The sequence below is a fragment of the Gadus chalcogrammus genome, chromosome 13, assembly GCF_026213295.1.
Source record: "Gadus chalcogrammus isolate NIFS_2021 chromosome 13, NIFS_Gcha_1.0, whole genome shotgun sequence".
NCBI lineage: Eukaryota > Metazoa > Chordata > Actinopteri > Gadiformes > Gadidae > Gadus > Gadus chalcogrammus.
In genome coordinates this window covers 15740968-15762910 of record NC_079424.1, presented here as the reverse complement: position 1 = coordinate 15762910, position 21943 = coordinate 15740968, and the positions used below count along the sequence as shown (strand labels likewise).

At 44.2% G+C, this 21943-nt stretch overlaps 1 protein-coding gene across 2 annotated transcripts in view; it reads right to left on the bottom strand.

The window, feature by feature from the left end:
* Positions 1-21943, bottom strand: part of iffo2b (intermediate filament family orphan 2b) — a 25830-nt gene extending 3887 nt beyond the window's left edge. Inside the window, exons 1-6 of one of the 2 annotated variants that reach the window (XM_056605606.1) lie at positions 20729-21943; positions 7440-7500; positions 5847-5942; positions 4586-4756; positions 1272-1426; positions 31-244 (exon numbers count right to left, since the gene is read on the bottom strand). In XM_056605606.1, coding sequence (XP_056461581.1) covers positions 31-244; positions 1272-1426; positions 4586-4756; positions 5847-5942; positions 7440-7500; positions 20729-21222 — 1191 coding nt within the window. In that variant the 5' untranslated portion in view covers positions 21223-21943. The remainder of the gene's footprint in view (positions 1-30; positions 245-1271; positions 1427-4585; positions 4757-5846; positions 5943-7439; positions 7501-20728) is intronic. The other variant, XM_056605607.1, reaches the window with a different exon arrangement.

Genomic DNA, 21943 nt, shown 5'->3' with positions numbered 1-21943 from the left:
ACTCAGTCCGGACGCTCTGATGAGACTCACAGGGTCCTGGCCTTCGGCGTCGCCCTCAGCGTGGCCGCTGGCGTGGCCGTTGGCGTGGCCGTTGGCCGCGGCGATTGCGCCGGGCATGTTGTAGTTGGTGAAGTCCTCCCATAGCAACAGAGTGTCCTCGTTCTCCTCCCATGTAAGGCTGTCGCAGTCGTCGTCGATTTCGAATGTCTCCCGCCTGGCAACAAAGGAGTTATCTGAACAATGTCTGCATGGGGCCCAGGAGAGATGGGGCATGGGGAGACAGAGGACAAGGGAAGAGAGAGGGGTGGGAAGGGGAGGAAAAGGAAAAGAAGAACAGCCAGCATGTTCAGAGCATCCACAGAGGAGGATGGTGAAGAAAGATATTAAGGCTAGAGTGAAGAAAAAAGACAAAGGTTTGGATGGAAGAAAACATTGGAGATGCAGTGGTCGATTTTTCCCGCAAACTGCGTTCGAACACAATGTTACATATGATCTTTCAGCCTCTAGTAGCCAGACATATTTGGAGAACAGCAGCACAACAAAACACAGGTCAAAAGCCACCGCGCCTTTAAGTCCATGAAACGGAGAGTTAATCGTTAACTTTTAATACATGATTACAGTGACCATAAACCCCCCATTTATCTTAGGATTGTCGAGTGAAAATAAAGATGCAAAGATGCATAGACAATTGCCTAAATAAAGATGCATAGACAATTGCCGATGCATGAAATATCAGATTGCAAAAAGTGCTTTACTTCAAAACCCACATTTCAGCCACCCAACAAAGCAAGGAAAAGACATCTGTCTATTGACTTTCTGCTGAGTAAGCACATTTATTTAGTGTGCCTGCCGCTATAGAGACACTAGATGGCGGTAAAGGACAGGAACAGTACAATATTCCCCCATTGCATCAACACTGCAGGAGACTGCTAGGCTGATTGAACCGCAGGATGTGGGGTGTGTTTGAAAGAGGGATTTTGTATTTATAGAGCGATGAGGCCATCGTTGATACAGATGTCATGATACAGAAAATGTATCAGTTTTGAGGGTATCACCAAATGAAGAATTTTTGTTTCTAATTGAAGCAAAATAGATCTATTCTATTCTCGATAGGTCTATTAAAGCCCTAAAAACGATAGTACATCCAAACAGTTTGGTTAAAACCAATGAAATGTGCATAGTTCTGTGTGTGCAGGTTTATGCCTTTTCCTGTGTGCGTGCTTGCGTGTGTGCGTGGTTGTGTGCGTGTGTGTGCTTGCGTGCGTGCTTACAGCTGGTTGAGCATGCGTTTCATTTCGTCCGTGATGTTCATAGGGCCAGGGGCCTCTTCCTCGGAGGTGCTGGGGTCGGCATCCATCTCCTCATTCTCCTCATCCGACAACACTCTCTCAACACGCTCTTTTCTCCGGCAGCACGCCATGGCTCCCTGGAAAGACGTAAGCCGGATCATTGGTTTATGTATTATATTTCCTGGTTTGCTTGGAAAGAAATATTTTGAATCTCAAGGGCCGCACAAATAATTTAAAAGTGTTGTTATGTTAGAACTGCACAAGAGAGATGGATGGACCCAGCAGCTGGGCTCATCATACATCACAACCACAGCTTTAAAGTGTCTTGCTAAACTCCCATTATTTGTCCAAAACAGCAGTGATTCAATGCATTGCAGCAAACGGGGCCACACGAAAATAAATCTTATTAGACAATTCCAGAGACACTGTCAGAAAAGTGTGACAGTTATGAGGCCCCGGGGCTGTTCGGCTGTGGATTCATGGTTGGCTGTAGGCCAGCGGTGTCAGTGCAATATGATAACCTTGTGCACAGCCAAGTCACGGCATCAGCGCTTTATTGGTCTGTGTTTGCGGGTGTGCGTGTTTGTGTGAGTGCGTGCGTGTGTGTAACTAGCATACATGTAGGTATGGATCTTGGTGTGTGTGTCTGGGTAGATACTAGTATATGTGTAGGTAAAGCAGGGTGTGTGTGTGTGGGTAAACCTACTATCTTAAGTGAAAGTATAGTGCGTGTGTGTGTGTGTGTGTGTGTGTGTGTGTGTGTGTGTGTGTGTGTGTGTGTGTGTGTGTGTGTGTGTGTGTGTGTGTGTGTGTGTGTGTGTGTGTGTTGGCTAGTTAGTAACATTCTCTCTTTTGTTTATCTACCTGCTGAAGCGATCATGGAATACAAATCAGGAATATATGTTTTGGTAAATAAGTACTACTATGAAGAGCTTTCATTTCATAAAACAAAGGCATGTTAACATTCATAGGGCTCATTAAATACGATGTACTTTACTTATCCCAAATGGGACATAGCAGTTGATAATACATATTTACATAATTAAATGAAGAAATATTTTTGATTAATATGTGAGATTAAAGGTGCTGTATATATGATTTAAGAGGTATTATTTGAGTGATATTTGCCCCTGCCCGTTTATGAGCCATTTTACATTTTAGACCACTCCCGGCCAATTTCTGACCAATCAGAAAATGTACCTTACCATCTTTATATACCTTACTCTGTACCGCTCTTTTATGCTTTCTTTACAACAGTTAATCTACAGCACACTTTTAAAGGAGTTATATGTTACAGCTGTACTGTACTAAATCATAAAATGACCAGGATATTTCATCCAAGATTAAGGAGAGCATAAGTAAAAATACTGGCTTTTCTGACAACAATGCTACAGCCAGTATGTTCTCCTTTGTCATTTCTGTCCGACTGTTTGTTTTTGTTTGGGCCTGTGTGTCATGATTCTCTATTCTCTGAGTTGCCTGATTTAAAAAAAATTGTCACACAAACAAAGAATGCTTTAGCCATGGAGGAAATTAAACAAACCGGATTCTACCTGACCGTAAATATCTCACGATTCATTAATCAATCTTGAAGTTTCATTTGAGACTAGGAGATAGCTTATAGCCCCGAAGGATTTCAAGATGGATGCCACATGAGCTGGTTTATAATTTGCAAACAATAAATAAATTGCAAACGTATATATTAGCTTATCAACTTACAGTTTAGGACTCGTCGTCATTGTAAAAATATAATAATTACGCTTGTCTCCAAATATAATGTTGCGCTCGGCTCGTCTTGCGCTCGTGTTCGTTCAGTATCCTCAACCTGGCAACCGGTGTGTGCTTCGAGTCTGGGGAGGAGGGGGCGGGCGGAGACAACTCTCCAATATTGTGAAAAGGGACTGCAGTACCCATTTTAAACACAAAAAGATGTTACATAGTGTACCTTTAAGAAACCTAACAAAATAATATCTTGACACGCAATATGAGTGATGTTAATGTGATCATTGTTCATGACTTCATAGAATACAACAATTACAACATTATCTATACAACGGACAGAATATTTAGACAATGAACAGTGTGCCAGGTAAGCCCGCAGGATAACCAGAGACCCGAGCCACCCCTATCAGGGCCTTTCTCAGCTGCTGCTGTCTGGCAAGTGGAGGGCCACCGACCTGCAGGCTCTGGCACAGCTCTTTCAGCCAGGCTCATAAACAATGGACACTAATGGCCTGCTGCCTGTCTGCAGGTCACACACACGCACACGCAAACACACACACACACACACACACACACACACACACACACACACACACACACACACACACACACACACACACACACACACACACACACACACACACACACACACACACAGATACAGACACACAGAGACACATGTACACACACGCCGTACACACAAAAACGTATACACACACTAACATACATACATAAATTCAGCTGTAGCTGTGCATATAGTAGTCTCTTGATTCCGGACAATCTAAGATCTCACCGCCTACCAAATCATTTTTTTCCTGGCTGAACAGCTGATAATAGACATATCACAGTCCTTTACATATTACAGAAAATGACACCTTACCGGAAACTTTGCTCTCCCCCCATTCTCCTACGTAGTGAAACACACTGGAGATAAATCGAATCACGTGGAAACGAGGGGGAGCTTTTTCAACATTTAACTTATTCAAGTTATTTCCCGAGCGACGTTATATTATTTGATTCTGTTTCTTCGGATGTGTGCCAAGTCCACAAGATGGGTGCAATAAAGGTTTTACTTTGTTTAATTATTTTTAACCCAGGAGAAGATTTTTGTCTGGGCACAACAGTCTTTCAGAGCAAACACCACTTCTTCGTCACCACCCCAATGTGAAGGCTCCAAAGACTTTTCATTGATTCTGCAAGGCAGGTTTTTCTTTTTACTTTTTATTGTGTCCAACTAGTTTAAGCAACGAAACCTCTAGTCCTAACCTAACCTAAATGTCCTCTAGTTGAGGGAGGCGTTAAGAGACTGACTTGTAAGTCCACGCATACACAAACACAAACATGTATGTGTACGTGTACAATGAGTATTTCCATTTCACACACACTGCATTATTCATATACCTTTTATTATTACTGTATTCTATTTGGATTGTTTTAATTATCTTAAACCAAAAAATGTCACTCTCTTAAACCTGTTTGGGCTGTTACAAAAAAGAAATCTTGAATCGATTGACGGTTGAGGTCAACAAACGATTAGCTCAGTACATAGTAAGCTTGCTACTGTAAACACTCACTCTCTCTGGGAGGGACCTGGCTGGGCTGACGCTGAACATCTTGGACATGTCCTCCGAGTTGCGCTGCTGAGCCACGTCACACAGTTTGGCCGTGATGTCGATGCGTCGGCAGATGTCCATGTCCACATGCATGGCTTTCTCCTGGATCTTGGAGTCCAGGTCGGACATTTGCTGCAATGATTAAAGAAAAAGATTACCACAATCTAAATCAAATGCTGCGGTGAGTCGTTCACCAACAACAAACTTCCTAAAGATCTGTAAGACCAGCTCATTCAACTCACTTGAATGTTAATACAATGAAACAATGTCTAAAAGCATACTATCCTGGTTTTAGACCACACACTTTTTGACTTCTCACCATCTTTTCATTGGAAGGCAAATTGAAAGCCAACCCAAATCTTCTTTCCAGCTGCACACCATGCTTTAAATTATTTGACTTTGGAAAGCAGTCCATCAACACATTTATACAAAGATAGTATGATTGGGAATGGGAGATGTGGTTATATGTTCTGATACTTCAATAGATCATAAGACACCATCAATACACTCCAAACACAGGATGCAGTAGACTAACTAGGACCTGTTGTTAAAAAAAACAGCAACCCTCACGCACATACATTTAACTTACCTTATTCTTTATTCAGAAACCAATATTGTGGGTTACAGAGAAAAGAGATGTATAAAATATACATTGTACAGATGCAAACAAGAAGACATGCAGGGTGAACAACGACCCCTTCAACCCAAGGTTTTATGTGTCTGTTCTGCCCCAACCAGGACCGTATCAGTCTCCCATATATCTATCACTCTATGGCTGTATATCCCGGAGCAGAACTGCCGCCTAGAATCAATGCAACCCTGTGTAGACCAGGAAGCCCTCTTCGACTACTTCTTATTTATGGTGCTGCTCGCAGCCAGCTATTCAATGAATGTTTGCCTTGGATCTTCCCTGCAATTTGGGGCATGAGAAGGTTCCCCCCCGCTGAGATCCAAAACTAACTCAAATGTGGGAGTCTATTTTGTTTTTGGGCCAGTCCCCGGCTTAATGACAACTCTTTCACTTCTACAAATAACAATCTGTAGAATGTACTCGTGTGTATTTTAAGCATTAGCGTGACGGCGCAACCACGGCTGCGTGCCGTGGTTGCGGGTGCATTTTTGTGGGGAGATTTTGTTGGAAAAAGCGCTTTCCTATATGAGGAAAGTGTTTATATCGGACTGCCCCCTGTGAGGTCGGGAATGGGTGTGTGTGTAGACTTACATCGCTCATCAGACTCTTGAAGACCACAAGCTCGGATTTGAGTCTCTCCACCTTCTCGTTCAACTGATCATGGACCTCTGTTGAATCCTGGGCCCTCTGAAAGGAGGTTTGCAGCGGAAGGGGATGTAAGATATTAACATTGAGGTTTCGTGGCCAGCCACAGATTGAGGTAAACACAGCGGTTGACGTGGTTTAGGTGAAAGTGCATTGTACATTGGCTCATGAAATCATTATAATACTAACACATAACTAATTAGGGTAGTAATGCATCTCTAATTGGCTGAACCTTTAGAGCCCTTAGGGGTTCACTTCCCCAGATGGCTATGAAAGCCTTGTATGAAGGTATTAAATTATCCTGAAATATTTCATTAATCTTCCTACTCCCATCTGATTATTTTCCCACCTGAATGGTTATAGGGTTCTCGAACCCCCTCTCACACCCAAAACACACACACACACACACACACACACACACACACACACACACACACACACACACACACACACACACACACACAATCACTATCAGTGCCTAATAAGCTAAACTTGCTTGTGTTGGAAAAGATGGAAGGAACACAAGGCGAACGCCAGCATATAAAGTTATTTCATTCTAAATTACATTGCCATGGTTTTCTGTAAAAATAACTGGCTAAAGCCTTCTGCTTCTACTCAAAATACCCAATGTGCTGCCAATGTGCTCTAAAAGGCTAGCCCCCGGCCTTTATACCCCCCCCCCCCCCAAGGGGACGGTGGTTCTTTCCAGAGTGTTTCTGCTGACCCAGAACCTGAAGACAAACACAGATGCCGCGCTGATCGATCAGTACGTAAGCCAGCGGTGGGCGGTGTGGGGGAGGGGTGGTGGATGGATGGTGTGGTGTTAGAGGACGTTTGGATTCGGTCTTGACCGGCTGCTACTGTCGCTAGCCCTTGCGTCTCCTTTATGTGGTGTTGGGGCGTCAGAGCCGACCGTGAGTCTATGCCTGACGCCTGTGAAACTAGTTGGCCTTTACAATCCCCTTTCTCTGTTTGCCACTGACCGCACACACTTAGCTCCTGTGTCTATCTATGGCAACAGGCCTCTCTGTTAATGGCTCTGTAATCCTGTTTTGTCTAATCTGACCCACATCTCTGTGGCCACAATGTCTCCTAGTGCAGATCTGCAGACACTATGCACGGTCAACAGGGCACTGAATAGTACAGTTTGCACAGAGTGAATGAGCAGGAAAACAGCGATTAATGTTAATTACAGATTACAGTGTACACCATGTACCATACGCTAAAGTTGTACAGACGGCATATCTAGTAAAGATATACTCTAAATTCCCTGTAAATTGCTTTCGATAAAAGCATCTGTAAAAAGTCTTAATCCTTAATAGAGTGTGTTATTTATAAAGAGGGTGAGAGAGGGACATACGTTATGTTTGTGGTTTTAATTATAGTCTAGTCGACTATTATCTCTGCAGCGGTTGCTGCTGTGTGTATAATCTTGTGTGTAAAGACATCCCTCACACTGTCCCATACATACTCGTGATCAGCAGACCCATACAGGGGATCACAGGAGACACAGGTCCAGATGCTTGGGTCTGTATGTACCTGCTGCATGGAGTCCACGGTGGCGTCCAGCTGCTCCCGTTTGGCCAGCTCCTCCTCCCACCTGCAACACAGAGCACAGGTGTGCTCAGAGAGGAGCAGCAGCAGAAGGCCTTTCCCTGGGGTGGGTTACAACCAGACACGGTCATGGAGGAACGCTTCTCCCCCGGCTTTGGTTACACGTCATCCTTGACATTGTTGGCTCGCACACACACACACACACGCCCCAGTCCCACCCTATATTTCCGTTTGTCTAGCCTCCCCCTTTGTGTCACTGTCTTTACTATTCTCAATGGCAATCCAGCCTCCCTTATGGGACAAGAATAGATGTAGGCCTATAGATGGGGCTCTGGGCCATGTAAACCGATAGCCTATACTTTCTATGATGTGAGACATCATAGGATTAAAATGTCAGCAATAGGGTGTGGTTCGGACTGTAGTCATGGAATTCCCTCATATCCTTTATCTCGTTGTTTTGCTCCAAACTTTCTCCTTTCTCCTTATCTTGTCTTTTTTTTCGTGGGTTTCCGGGGGCTGAGGAAGACCGTATATGTGTCGTAATGATACAAGCTTCCATTTGCATAATTAATGCATACCAACTTTGCTCGGTCCAATAAACATTTCTGTGCAATATAAATTTCTGACAGGGAAAACTACATTTTTTTAGCCACCCAACAAGTCCAATCCTTTGTTTTTCCAGCACCTAATGCCCCCGTCAACCCGGCCTGTTTAATGTCAGACAGGCATTCTGTGAAACATAACATACACATGCTTACAGTAGTTACTAAACAAGAATGTGGAATGGGTTGCCTGACCCCACGGCTTCGGTCATATGCTTGTGATTAGCAACACATTTTTTCTTCCCTCTTGGACAGCTCACACCAACCCGTCTGCATAGTTTTATGTTTTTTTTTATTGAGTAGACAGATACCGCAAGTCCTTTTATGGTCAAGGATCTCGATTCCAAAGCCTAACCCCGGATACAATTCAAACCCCATCGAAAATATACATAAACCAAACATATATAACACTTAAAAATAACTAATAAGTAGTACCAAACAACCACTAGATATTGACCATTGTGTTGGAAAGGAAAACAAAGTGTCCCAAAAATAACAGCCAAAAGCCTAACAAGGTTATTGAATATAACAACAAGGTCGTATAACCCTTCGGTTTCCAAGGAACACCTGTGACACATCGAGGATTTCTAAATAAAGGCTCACAATGGAGAAGGGAACTCATTCATTACCAAGCGGTAACCTGATGAGGTAGGAGCCACCCACGTGACCAATGAAAGCATGTTCATGGCACAGAACCACTAGGGGAGGGGAGGCGGGGAGCTGTGGCCTGTCTTCTTGTTTCAGAGAATCAGAAAGAAGAAAAATCAGTGTTTGTGTCCGTATGTACTTGTGATTGATGCCTGTGGGTGTGTGTGTGCAGTGGCCCATAACTTCCTTTAGCGATGTGCATACATGCGTCACTGTCGATAAATAAGTGCTCGGTGACATTATGTGACCGCCCCTGAGACCTGAGTACTCTGTGGCAGTGGCGGCGGGGGGGGGGGGGGTGAACAATATGTTTACTCCTTCTCACCACACTGCTTACCATGGAGATACAAACGGTGTTGGAAGACTGCTCCAGCGACAGCAGATCCCCTGTGCGTCACCAGGGGAGCCCCTTACTCCCCTAACAGAGGCCTGTCCCCCCCGTTATTCAAGGGGGCAGGATGAATGTGTGGCTCTCTAATCAACGCCGAGTATCCCCCTTGGCAGGGCCCCGGCCGGCCTTTCTCCCACTGTGAGTGAAGCCGTTCCAAACTAACAAACTGCTGCCTCGGCCGGTTCCTGCCAGGTCCACCCTGGGCCCTCGAGCTTCCCGCTCTAGACGGCTGGCGCCTGGTTGTGAGGTCATCAAAGTGAGCAGCTGCATCACGCTCACCCGCGACCAGCCCCACAGCAGCCTATAAAAAGAGCTCGTCAGGGGGGGTTGGTGAGGCAGAACAGGGGGGTAATCAGATGTGACTTATTGTTTCCCTGATTGGTCACAATTCTATCTCCAAACAGGTGAGGGATGATCTGAGAATAGCTCTATGAATAGCGTCTGGGTTGCCCTATAGGGCAGACCTCTTGGATTTGTAAAGAATATGTCCGTACATGTGGAATATGGGATACGTGTATTCATGTATAGTGTCAACAAGGTGGTTTTTGGAAGGAGGCTGTATTTGCTCTTGTATGTTGGCTGCAGAAGCCAACACACACTGTAGTGTGTATTCATATGGGCAGATCACAGCACCACGTGAAGCGTCACGGACGTAGACAGTCTATGTGACTAACCCAAGGGTGGATGACACGATAGGGGAGCAGATGTATTCTCATCTCGCCTCTGCCCTACCCCCCCCCCCCCCCCCCCCTCCACCCCATCCCCTCCTACAACCACAGACACACACAGACACAGACACACACACACACGCACACACACACACACACAAACTCAGAAAGTGTCCCTGTACCTTTGGCCAGAGTCCCCTTACAAGGACAAGGACAACAGGAGGCTTTGAGACTGTCTGTGTCCTCCCTCAGACATCTGTCTGTGGGCAGCGGTGGCACGCTCCCTAGCCCTGTTCATTGTCATCGGGTGTTCATAAAGGATTGTTTCACTTATTTAATAAAAAATAAATCACAAGGATAAGATGCAAAACAATAAATCATCAAGGTCAGATCCGAAAATGGGAGTACACCTAGAATCTTTACATCTGGAATACATTTACTATTATCTGTACAATATGGCAGTTCCAAGAATTGTAGCACCAACAGCGTGCGATGAGCCTGCAGCGGGACAGCAAGGTAGCCGGAGAACCCATTTTCCCATAAACTCATGTCCTGAAGGACAATAGCATTCCAGCAGCCTATGCCAACAACCACTCCCTGCGCTGTATGTCTACGGGATTTTCGTTTGCACACACGAGGTCTCTAAACGCCTCTTCGGAATCATAATTGCTGCCTGAGGACTCATTACATCAGCATGTTGTACCGTTTATACTTTTGTTTTCATGCTATATTGGTTGGACAGTTTTCATCTGGGCAGGTTGTCAATATAATTATGACTTATAATAAGCCTACTAATGAAATGTCACAAAAACATACAGTAATTAGGCCAACGTCTATTATTAATTAAGCGATCGGAATTTCCATGCTACTGCCGTTGTGCCAAATGTGTTTAGAGGAACGATTGGCCTTGAAGCCATTGAGCTTCTGTTGTTCATCCCAGAACACACCGTTTAATGAGGCTGATGTCATGGTCCCGGCTTCCAGACCTGACCCCTCCTGAGTTGCATCATGCCACACTGATAATTCCCTGAAATGGCTGGGCGGTGTTAGCATAACACATCAAAATTATTATTGCTATTGGAAATTCCTCAGCAACTGGCTCATATGTATAGCAGGCACTCGTTATGCTAAACAATGTATCGCTCGCATCAATCATCAACTCTAGCGACATTGTAAATATCTGCTGCAAAAAACATTATATCCTGGAGAAATTCCCGTCTCTCAAACCGACGGCCGTCATCAACACCTTGAGGTGCGCCATTCGATAGCTGCGATTCATTCCCATGATTCACTGCATTGGATGACACGCTGGGAAAACACACCCTTTCTGCTCCGTGGCTCATGGAACAGAACAGGAGTTCCTGCAGCCACCCCTGATAACTCATATCTGAGAGGCCCGTTGCACCCACACAGCCCCGGCTCTGGAACGCTTTGGGAATGTCCACATTCCAAATCCTCCCCATCCAATTACACAGGCACCAGGGAGAGCCTCGGCCGTGATTTACCTCCTTCACATGTAGCTTCACCTTGGCCCCTGCCCAGATAGGCGGTCAACCGACTGGACAGATGTGTCAGGCGATACAGCGGTTCAAGGAGGGGGGACCGTGATGTTATTGTGTGTGTGATAGCACTGTCGTAAAGCAGGTTAAATCTTCGCCCGGACATCGATTTCCATGTCATAGACACGGCCCGCCCCCTGTGATTTATAGCCTCCATAGGTTCTTGCCAGACATGTATGGAGTGCTAATGATGCACTGCTAATGATGCAATAGGTATGGGGATGTGGCTGACAGACACGTAAAGCGCAAGCAGGGGGAAGGGGGGAGACCCCCTGGGTCTAGCTACGGGGAGGGGCTCGGCTTGTGGTGCTGAATAGACAAAACCCAAGGGTCGAACTGTCGAATAGGTTTTCTTTACTCTGTCTTCGTCTGTCTCGACTGAACCGCCAGTCGCCACCAGCAGCACTCAAACACACCGACACATCTTTATCAGTGCTACATTGTAGACATGGGTTCCTTCCTTCCTGATCACACGGATGAGGATGAATTAATAGTAGTTATGTACAATGCACACTCGTCTGGTGCCATACTCCCCCCCCCCCCCCCCCCCATTCGCTTCCTTTTCCACAAGCAGTGTTGGACTTAAATATAGCTCTGCCAGACGAGACAGAGACCTCCATTGACCTGGACGGAAGACCGCCGCCGCCGTTGCTAAGTGACCAGAGACATTTTCTTTGCCTCGACACAATTTCATAGGCTTTTAATATGATTGAATACAACGAGTGTCTTTCCTCAGCCGCTAGCTTGTGAAATAAAACAGTGGAGGGATAAAGTAGAGCCTCAATGATTCGTTGCTTCATATCTTGTCTTATGTGTCTTAATATTGTGCAGGATTTGTCGTATAACTGTTCTCAGCTCCTTTACAATTGTGAAATCCAAAAAAATAATCAAAACAGCATTAAAACACAGGGCAACGCATGTGGCCAATGTGCATGTCAATGGGTGAAAAGGCAAGTAATCATGCTTCTCCTTCATAGTAGAAACGTGAACCCGAGTCTTCAAATAGACCTCGCTAGCCAAGGTTGAACTTCAGACCATCAAGAGACTGCATATCAATGACCCTGCATATCAATGGCACTGAAAAGGACAAGCAACTGGAAGGTCCCATGTGAAAGCTATGACATGGTACATTTTGTTTTTTTGTCAATATTTCTAAAATATGAAGGTCCTCAGTACCATCACTAAGAAATTGTTGGAAGATGCATGGATACATGTGTATCTCTGTATTCATGTGTTTGTCTTTGCAGTCGCTAGTTGATGGGCAGGAAATCATCATGCCCATTCATGTCTCTTTTACAAAATAGCTCTAGGGTTCCCAGATTTTGTAAAGGGATCCAGCTTGATGAATCATGTGTTAAAAAGGCAAAATAGAGGACTCATTTTCAATGACGGAAGTCTCAAAACTAGCTGTATTTGTCTTGGGATTGTGAGGATTTATTCAACACAAAGCAAATCGGTCCACATTTACAACAACGGATTTAAACTCAAAAGGTTGCACTGTGAAGGAAGCAAGTTTATCTACTGGGATGAACTTAAAAAATGTTATGTATTCAACTATGACGTCTGATCCTTGTCTGTATGTTTTTGTGTAGACAAAAGCTTTGAACTGAAAGATGTGTTTTGTGTATGCCCCTCGTAAGATTTCTTACACATATTGGAGGACAGAATAACGTGGATATGCATCATGACAGTTCTAATCCCAACCCCTACATGGCCCCACTTTAAAAACACACTGACAACCGTGGGCCACAGTGGCACAATATTGGGTGGTAACCTTTTTTGCACACTACAAAACCTTATCTGGGCTTATTGTTTAATTTGCTCGTAGCAAACAATCCCATTGTTATATCGTACGCTCTTTACCCTGTGGGGGACAGCGATTTGTTTTGCAGGTCTCTGAACCCTATAACCTGATACAGAAACTTGTTTCCATATCATTCCTTGCGGTTGCTGTCTGTGTTTACTGTCTACTAGGTGCATTCTATGGCAATAATCCCATAAGAACACCTAATTTGCCATTGAAGTTCTTGTTAAACAACTAGACATGCAGAGACATGCCAAAGTTGGCACAGGATAGCACAGCGATCATGTCTTCAACTTAACGATTTGTTCCCTTGACTTTTTTTAACGATGTATTATTTATGCCAAGAGGAAATGCCATTAAGCTTAAAAAGGTTATTCTAATGCCAGTTCCCTCACACCTTAATCCTAGTTTTGATCAGTTGTTATTGCTGTGAAATAGTAATGCCTCTAAAATGGAGGATGGTAAACCTAAACCTGGCAGATTGTTGATGCAGCAGAGGGTAAGGGAAAGGCCTGTTTGACAGAAAATCTGTTTCCCCTAAGGTGTGCATCTGCTTTCCAGAGCCTGAAAACCGATCCAGCCTATGCTTTAAAGAGTGGTCCGCTGCTATGGTGTATACAATATGATCCCATATGATTCAGGAAACGAAGTGAGGCCACTTCCTTTCCTGAACTCCATGTTTTGGGGACACGATAACAACCTGTTTTTTTGATAACTACACAGTTTTGAAACAAGACGGGACTGAACAAAAAAACGAAACAGAGAAAACTATTATCTTGCTATGAAAGGTCAACACAGGAGCCTGCGTACAATATGTGCTGAGTTAATGGTGGGTCTTCAAATTGTCTCATTTGACAAATGACAGGGATTTAGGAAGGGCTTTCCCGAACATTACAAAACATTTACGCTGCATGTCCGGGCCATGTTTGGGTGCGGTGGGTGTGTTATCATTACTCAGAATGTTCCACTCGAGGGCGGGGTGTGGACGGAGAAAGGATGGGAGAGGTATAATTTATCTGTTGGGCACCGTCTCTTGATGGATATCTTTTGTGCCTGTCTATTGTCATCCTAATAAACACACCTGTGGGATCCTTTGAACTGTTGGCATTCGGTTTGCGACGGTTTTACTTACATAACTATTAGCTTTTATCGGCTTCAACAGGAACCGTCACGCAATCTTTTTTTAATTGAAGAGAATACTGTTTCATACGCCTGTCATGGAATAATCACAGTATGCAACGTCAAAACCTATTAAAGGAGATGTTGGGTAATTTATGTTATTTTTTCAAATCGCACGAATGAAGAACGCAAAATCCGGACCAGTGGTCAAACTCTTCAGCAAACTGTGCAATAACGGATTTGATTGACAGTGCTCTCTTATATTAGAAAATAGTGAGTGGGATGGTTCACCTTTAAAAAACAGCACAATCCTACCTGGTACAGTTATTCTTGAGATCAAATTTAGCAATTCATCTCACTGCATGCATAGACATGTATATATTTATACAAATATATGTATGCAGCTACTTCAAAATGAAAATATACTCCTAAATTAAGAAATCTATGATGATAAGTAAATAGTAAGTAATACAATTCTAACTACAATGCGTACTCTGTATTTATGTCTGTCCATCTGTCTGTCTGTATGTCTGTCCGTTTATTGCTGAGTAGCCAAGGAAGCGCAGTGTCGAGTGTGAAGTTGTTTCCGTGGAGCAGTTCTTTAGAAAGCTGCAAGCACCAATACCGGAGGCCAACAAGCACATCCACTAATTATGTAAATAAGATAACATAAAATTGTATATTATCAATCCGAGAAGGGAAATAAGAGAAGCGAGGGAGTCAATAGGCTGTATCAACAATGACATCCTGTCACCCTTATGTCACACTCTGTGATATGTGAAAAACACACACAGCCCGTGGCGGTCAAGGCACTGGGTGTTTCTCAAGTTTACAATAAAGCCTGAGACTACACTTCCATGCGTCTCACGTAAGTAAGGACATTTAGATTCACAATTAGTTTTTTATTCCCCAACAAGGATTCATGGACACTATAAAGATGCTGACACACAGGGTCTTTTGACGATCGGCCAGCGACGGAGACGTGCTGCCCACAGAATAGTATGTCTTATTAAATGTGTGGGCGTGTGTGTGTGTATGTTTTAGTGCATGCGCATTTCTGTCATTAGGGCAATGCAGGTGTATTTAAGTGTGACAGCAGAGAACACAGTCAATATATGATGGATATTCTCATTCCAAAAGTATCCCTCTCGGTTGCCAAAAGGCTTTTACATTACAGCACTTAAACTAATCTGAAAGCAATGCCACGGCATATTGGCCTGTCTTTGGAGACCACCGCAATGGTGTAATCATTCGGTACACGTCCAGGCACATACTCTGCTATTCCTTGGTAAACCATTAGGTATAAAAAAGGATAAGCTCTGATTGTCAGTGAATTGGACTTAACACAACAATCTGCAGCCTTTCTGTGAGGATTCAAAGCACATCTGGATCGAGGCTTTGCCCCAAGGAAGCCCATCCACCTCTCAGCATTCACGGCTTCACCTCTCCCACCTTCGCAGTGCTTAAAGAACCATGACCAAAACAGGTGCCCTCCTACAGTTTTAAATAAATGGCCTGCGGCCACTGCTGTATTGATGTCCATGAATAACCTAACCCCATACTGTACAGCTCCAGAAATATGGTGCAATCAGCGAGAAGAATATCAGCATAAAAAGAAAAAAACTGACGAGAGAGCACATTATTCTTCATGGGCTCGCCTTTAGTCTACCGCCAGGCGAATCGATATGTAAAAGAGGCCTGACGCTCCATCTCTCCGTCTTCCACCATGGCTAGCAAGGCTCCGGCGTTGCCCTCATCATTGATTTTCTGTGTTTTAACAACGTTTTCAAGAAATCAGGTTCCTCACTGTTTGAAACTAGGGTAATTGGGTTTGTACTGATCCTGATGTATGAACACCTTCTTCAAGTGACCTGCAATCAAGGAGCTGACTCATTGGTAATCCCAAGCCTCCCATCTATCAGCAAATAAGACACACGCATCGCATATTATATGTGTGTGTCATTATTTTAAAATGTTATTCTTTACTTCACAGATAATAAAATCAATGTATAATAAATAAAATAAAATACAGAAAATGAAACCGGTTATAGTTCTCTACTTTTTAAGTTCAAGATTAAGATTGAAGCTTTAGGCACGACTATAAAATGGCTCAGTGCAGAATTGCGTTGCACACCCAGTGCTGTGTCACCGTTACAGCAGTGTACCACTGCACACCATGTGAGAGCCTCTGCTCAGAAGCACAGAGGATTCAATGGAGGGGAAGCGGGTTCACTCGCAGCAGCAGGAGCAGGCCTCCCAGGAGCTCCGGCTCAGGGCAGGGGCACCCTGCCAACCCACAGCCCTGGTTAGGTGTGTGGCTGGAGGCTAAGGTTCTAGCTAGGTGACGGCTTAGTGGAAATCCCTCTCCTGCATAGAAAGGCTGGATTAGGCAGCACAGGGCCGGTTGGCCATTGAAGATGAAGAGAAATGTAATGGAATATAAAGGGTTTTATTTGTTTGAAAAAACAACACACACAAAAGATACTTTTGGAGCTAGGCAATATAAATGCTAAAGGGACTTAGGAGAAAGGCTGAAAGGCATCACGGCACCGCTTCTAGCGTTTTATCTTCTGAAAGGGAGAGAACAAGAAGGGAGATCAAAGCCAGGACACGTCTGTTCAGAATTCTCACTGCATTGATCCACACGCTGATCTGAATGCAGCTAAATTCAGCTGCGCTTGAATAATTCATACAGGAAGGAACGTGCCCAGGAGGCCATGGATCTGTTCATGTTCAAATCTCTCTCTCTCAGCCGCACGGCCATCAGGCGGGACAGTGGCTGACCCCCCCTGGTCCCTGGTGAACTATAGACTATCACAGTGCAGAGGAACCCAAGCCAGGGCAGTGTCTCTCTGGCCCTCCTTCTAATAGGAGTCTCTGATTACAGTGGATGGATGGAGTCCTCGGGTGCAGCTCTCGCGTTTACACCACTGCAACAGCAGGCAATGCAGTGTGTGTGCCAGGAAAAGGTGTACACAGTACAGCTTGGTCACTCGATGCATTTGCATAGAAACTATATCAAAATCTATAATATCATAAAGTACTGAGCCTAAGATGGTTCTTCTTTGCATATATTCTTGACCTTAAACGGTTCTTTGCATAGGGTAGGACCAAATGAATGTATGTAAATAACAAAACAAATCCACCATTAGTGTTACAGTTGCTTAATTACCAAATAAGGGTATCATATGAAAATGAAGCAATTCCTTATCTACTTATGAAAAGCATTTCTTCTTTACCTTAAACGGGTGCTCTTTCCTGAGTGCCGGCTCATGTAAATAGCTAAATCTACTATCAGTCTCACAGTTGGACAAATACCAAATAAGAATGTCACAATCTTTTCATTATCAACTACTTATGAAGGAAATGAGTCAAAGGCTTCCCAATAGGCCTGTCAATAACAGCCGTTATTAAGATATCTTCCATCCAATTATAAATATGATGGTCGTGGAGCAATCCACTGACTGACTGAACTCACTCGTCTTCAAGAGATGCTTCACACACACTCACACACACACACACACACACACACACACACACACACACACACACACACACACACACACACACACACACACACCACACACACCACACACACACACACACACACACACATATACAGACCCACACACACATAGCAGTGCACAATGCTGACTCTCACCACATCCATTTTTCCATAATGCTGAAGTGTTACCTCTTCGTCTAAACAATGGCAGCAGTACGCCTAAACAACTGAACGCCCATACATATTTATATTTAAATGTTTAGGGGTGTGTGGTTGTGTGTGTGTGTGTGTGTGTGTGTGTGTGTGTGTGTGTGTGTGTGTGTGTGTGTGTGTGTGTGTGTGTGTGTGTGTGTGTGTGTGTGTGTGTGTGTGTGTGTGTGTGTGTGTGTGTGTGTTTGTTACATTAGCTGGGTCATTGAAAACTTTAGACAGGAATTTATACATTTAATGAAACCAAAAAGTCGAACAAGAACTAAACATATCCCAGTTCCATTTTACACCGGATTTGTCCTTTAGGTGTTGAGGTTTTGCATTGATGCCCAGAATTGTGATTTTCAAACAATACTGTTCCATAATCCAAAGGTGTGTTTAATAATTCTGATATTTCAGGCTTATTAACCTGGAAAAAGTTTATTAAAAGTCCATGGTGCATAATGGTCTTTCTTGGTCACTTTATTTTTTTGGTATTTTCAGAATAACTTGTTTTTGACTCAATAATTAAAACTAATTTATGTTTATCTATTTATGTTTAATATCTATTTACCTTTAATATCCTTAAAGAAGTGACTATTATTTAACAAAAATCAAAACTAAACTAGTTGGCCACTCACTTCAGAAAACAGTTCATATCGGAAAGTAAATAAAATGTAAACAATGCTAAACATGATCTATAGGGAGGCTTGTGTCTGAATAACAATGAGACAGGTCCATACATCTCCTGGTGTGCGTCCAAACACCTAGGGCTTTAATAGATCATCACTGGGTGGGTCTCAGTCGCAACACAGGATCCCTTACAAAGCAGTTTGTGTGACAGACACACACACATACGCAGTTTGTATGTGTGTGTGTGTATGTGTGTGTGTGTGTGTGTGTGTGTGTGTGTGTGTGTGTGTGTGTGTGTGTGTGTGTGTGTGTGTGTGTGTGTGTGTGTGCGTTTGTGTGCGTGCATGTGTTTTACTGTGTGGGTTGGAGGGGGGGGGGGGAATGGAGAAGGGTGGAACTCAAGATTATGAATGAATGGCCTGAGACAAAGACTGGCGGAGCAGAGTGAGAGTTAAAGATCCTGGCAGTGAAGACAAGCTGAAACACGTTCTTTTGAGCAATCAGAGGAAAAGGCGAGATGGGAGTAGAGGAATAAAAGGGGGGGGGGGTTGTTAGTCTGGCTAAAGTGATGTCATTATTTACCAAATCCATAGGAAGGGGGAGGAGACAATGAATAGATTGGTTACCATGACTACTAGTAACCCTTATAGAAATGAGTAGGTTCAGTCGTCCGGTTCCCTCCAGCCCAGAATCCATGAGGGAAACGTTTTGCCAGTAGCCCAATAGCTAGGGCCCAAGACAATTTGTACTTGCCTTCACTCCAGGTATTATCATCAGTATTCAAACATATAACCAAAGACATGTAACCAAAAACTTCAACTATCAACTGTCGAATTCGGGACAGATAAGAGTTGAACTCTCTTGACATGATCGTTTACACGCTTAAAAAAAATGACCTAATTGTTGTGAGATTGAATATCTACTGTTTTCCGAAAGGATGTATTAACCAGGAATTTATTAACTAGGAATTTATTTTTCTCCAATGAAAGATTAGCAACACAGGGCTGTGTAAAGCACATTAGCCCCAAGGGTTGAGCTTGCTTTGCCTTGGTTCCAGCAGACATTGTTCTCCATTCGTCACAATATAAGAATGTAATAAATTCGAGGATATCTAGCTATTGTGAATGGATGACTTGCCCGGAAATTTGTCTGCAGTGGGAAAGCAGCACAGTTCACATGCATCCTGTGTGTGTGTGTGTGTGTGGGGGGGGGGGGGGGGGGGGGAGAGTCTGAGTCAGGCAGCATACATAGAAGTGAGAGCTCGGTCATGGCCAGGCGGGATGCCTCTCTGTTTAGCTCATGAGGAAGCAGTAGCAGTAACGGCTGCTTGGCCTGGTCCCAACACAACCACACCAGAAGTCGGCCCGGCATTGACGTCAGGTCTGCCGGCCAAGCCTGGAGCAATTCCTTTAAACCAGGCTGAATTATAACAAAGGGTTTCTGAGTAAGATGACTTGAAAGTATGTAAAGTGAACATTACATGAGGATGGTCCAGTGTTTAGGGTGCTGGTGGAGCTATAGCCAGGTTGAATGTTTATGGGTCGGATCACCAGTGTGGGGGCATCCTTGATGCCTTACCCTTCCCTGCACGACAATGACTCAATGTCTCTGTGTATTGATGTCCGTTGCTTTGGACAAAAGCCTCACCTAAATTAATTAACACTGACTAAACGCAAATAGCCCTTATAGAGCAACGGTTGGCAAGAAACGGGCATATACATTTCTGAGTTCGATGAATAACTTTCACATATGAAGTAGAGTCAATAACCAAAAAAGTTTGAAACTGTAATGTTAAAGTCATGAAAGACACTTCTGTCTCAATTCCCATTTGAAATGAAGTGATTGTTAGAAATATTGTATTGGACAATCCAACGAAATATAAGCAAACCTAAGCACATGCTAAAAAAAAAGGGGATAGAATGGCAGTGACAGGAATAAAATTCCATCAATCAAAGTGATCCACTATCAACACCATATCTTGAAGTAGGAATAAGAATGTCGACATGGCGAGATGTATCCCACCATCTAGGTCTGGGTAAGCCAGGGATACACCCATGTTAATTGAGCATTGCTTTATGCAGTTGACAGTTATATATCACGGTGTATTAATTGTGGATGAGTAATGTTTAAAAAAAATAAAATAAAAGATCACTCACCTTCTCTTATACTCATCTCTCTCCCGTTTCACTTTTGCCAGAACATTGTATATAGCTCTTAATTCTGGGGTGATGGTGTCTATTTGCACCCCAACTCCGTCTGGATGGGTCCATGTCACCCCGGGTGAGTGAAGGGTCTCATAACGTCCGCCCTGTCTTCTCACATGCGTGAAACTCCAAATGGTACCGGGCAGTCGAGATTCTGTGGAGGAGTCCGTTTGGACGGCGACATCACGCGTGTAAATGCTGAACCGTGGCCGGTCCAGGGCTTGCTGCAGCTGTGTTTCCAATAGTTTGTTTCGTCTTTCTAATTCGTGGACTTTCGCTAGGAAGCACCGAAAACGCAGATTAAGGGTTTTTAGCACGTGGATATTGGAGCCCAGGTCGTTTCGCAGCGCGCTGGTCGCCGCGCCCGAGCCAGCGGTCCTGCTGCCAGCCTGTCCCGTAGCGAGCATAGCAGCAGGCGAAGCATCGCTGTAATACAATGAGTTCATGTTGGTCAACAAACGCTGACCAAGTCTCCGCTGTGTGTGAAATAAAAAATATTTTCTCTCAAAACCAAGTGCCTAGCCTTTATCCAGTTATCCATGCATATCTTCCACGATCCAGACGCCGGGCGAGTTCCTCCTTATACGCGAGCAGGTGCTGGGAAATGACACTGACAGAAAAAGTGAAGGTGAAGTAAGCATTCCGCTCCCTTCTCGATCATCTCTGAGTAGTATAGCCTCATGTATCCCGTATAGGTATAGCAACGAATACAGTGTTGACTTTGGTCCGTCCACTACGTCGGCCGTATCATCTGGTTTGGCAACTGATGTGACGCAGACCGCAATAAGAAACAGCAGTCTCCATCATCGCTGCATTTCCCTCTGCTTTGTCAGGTGCGGGGCTGACGCTGTGTGTGTCCCGAGGAGGAGTCCAGGGAGCGGGCACCTTCCCTTCTCTGTCCAGCGCTATTAGTGGGACTCTAGTCAGTCCATCCCCAGTAGCTTGATGTAAATGTAGACTCTCGGACCGCCAAGACCTGCCTCTTCGTGGCGTGTCTGGATCATGTTGCAAATGCTAAACTAGGCTCTATAACCAACCCACATCTTGTCTGTATCTTTCTATCGCGCCCTCTCCCGGACACTCGCACGCGCACGCGCACAATCCGTTTTTTCCCCCTCAATGCGAACAAACTGTCGCGTTGCACGACAGCGAAACGGAATTGGTTGT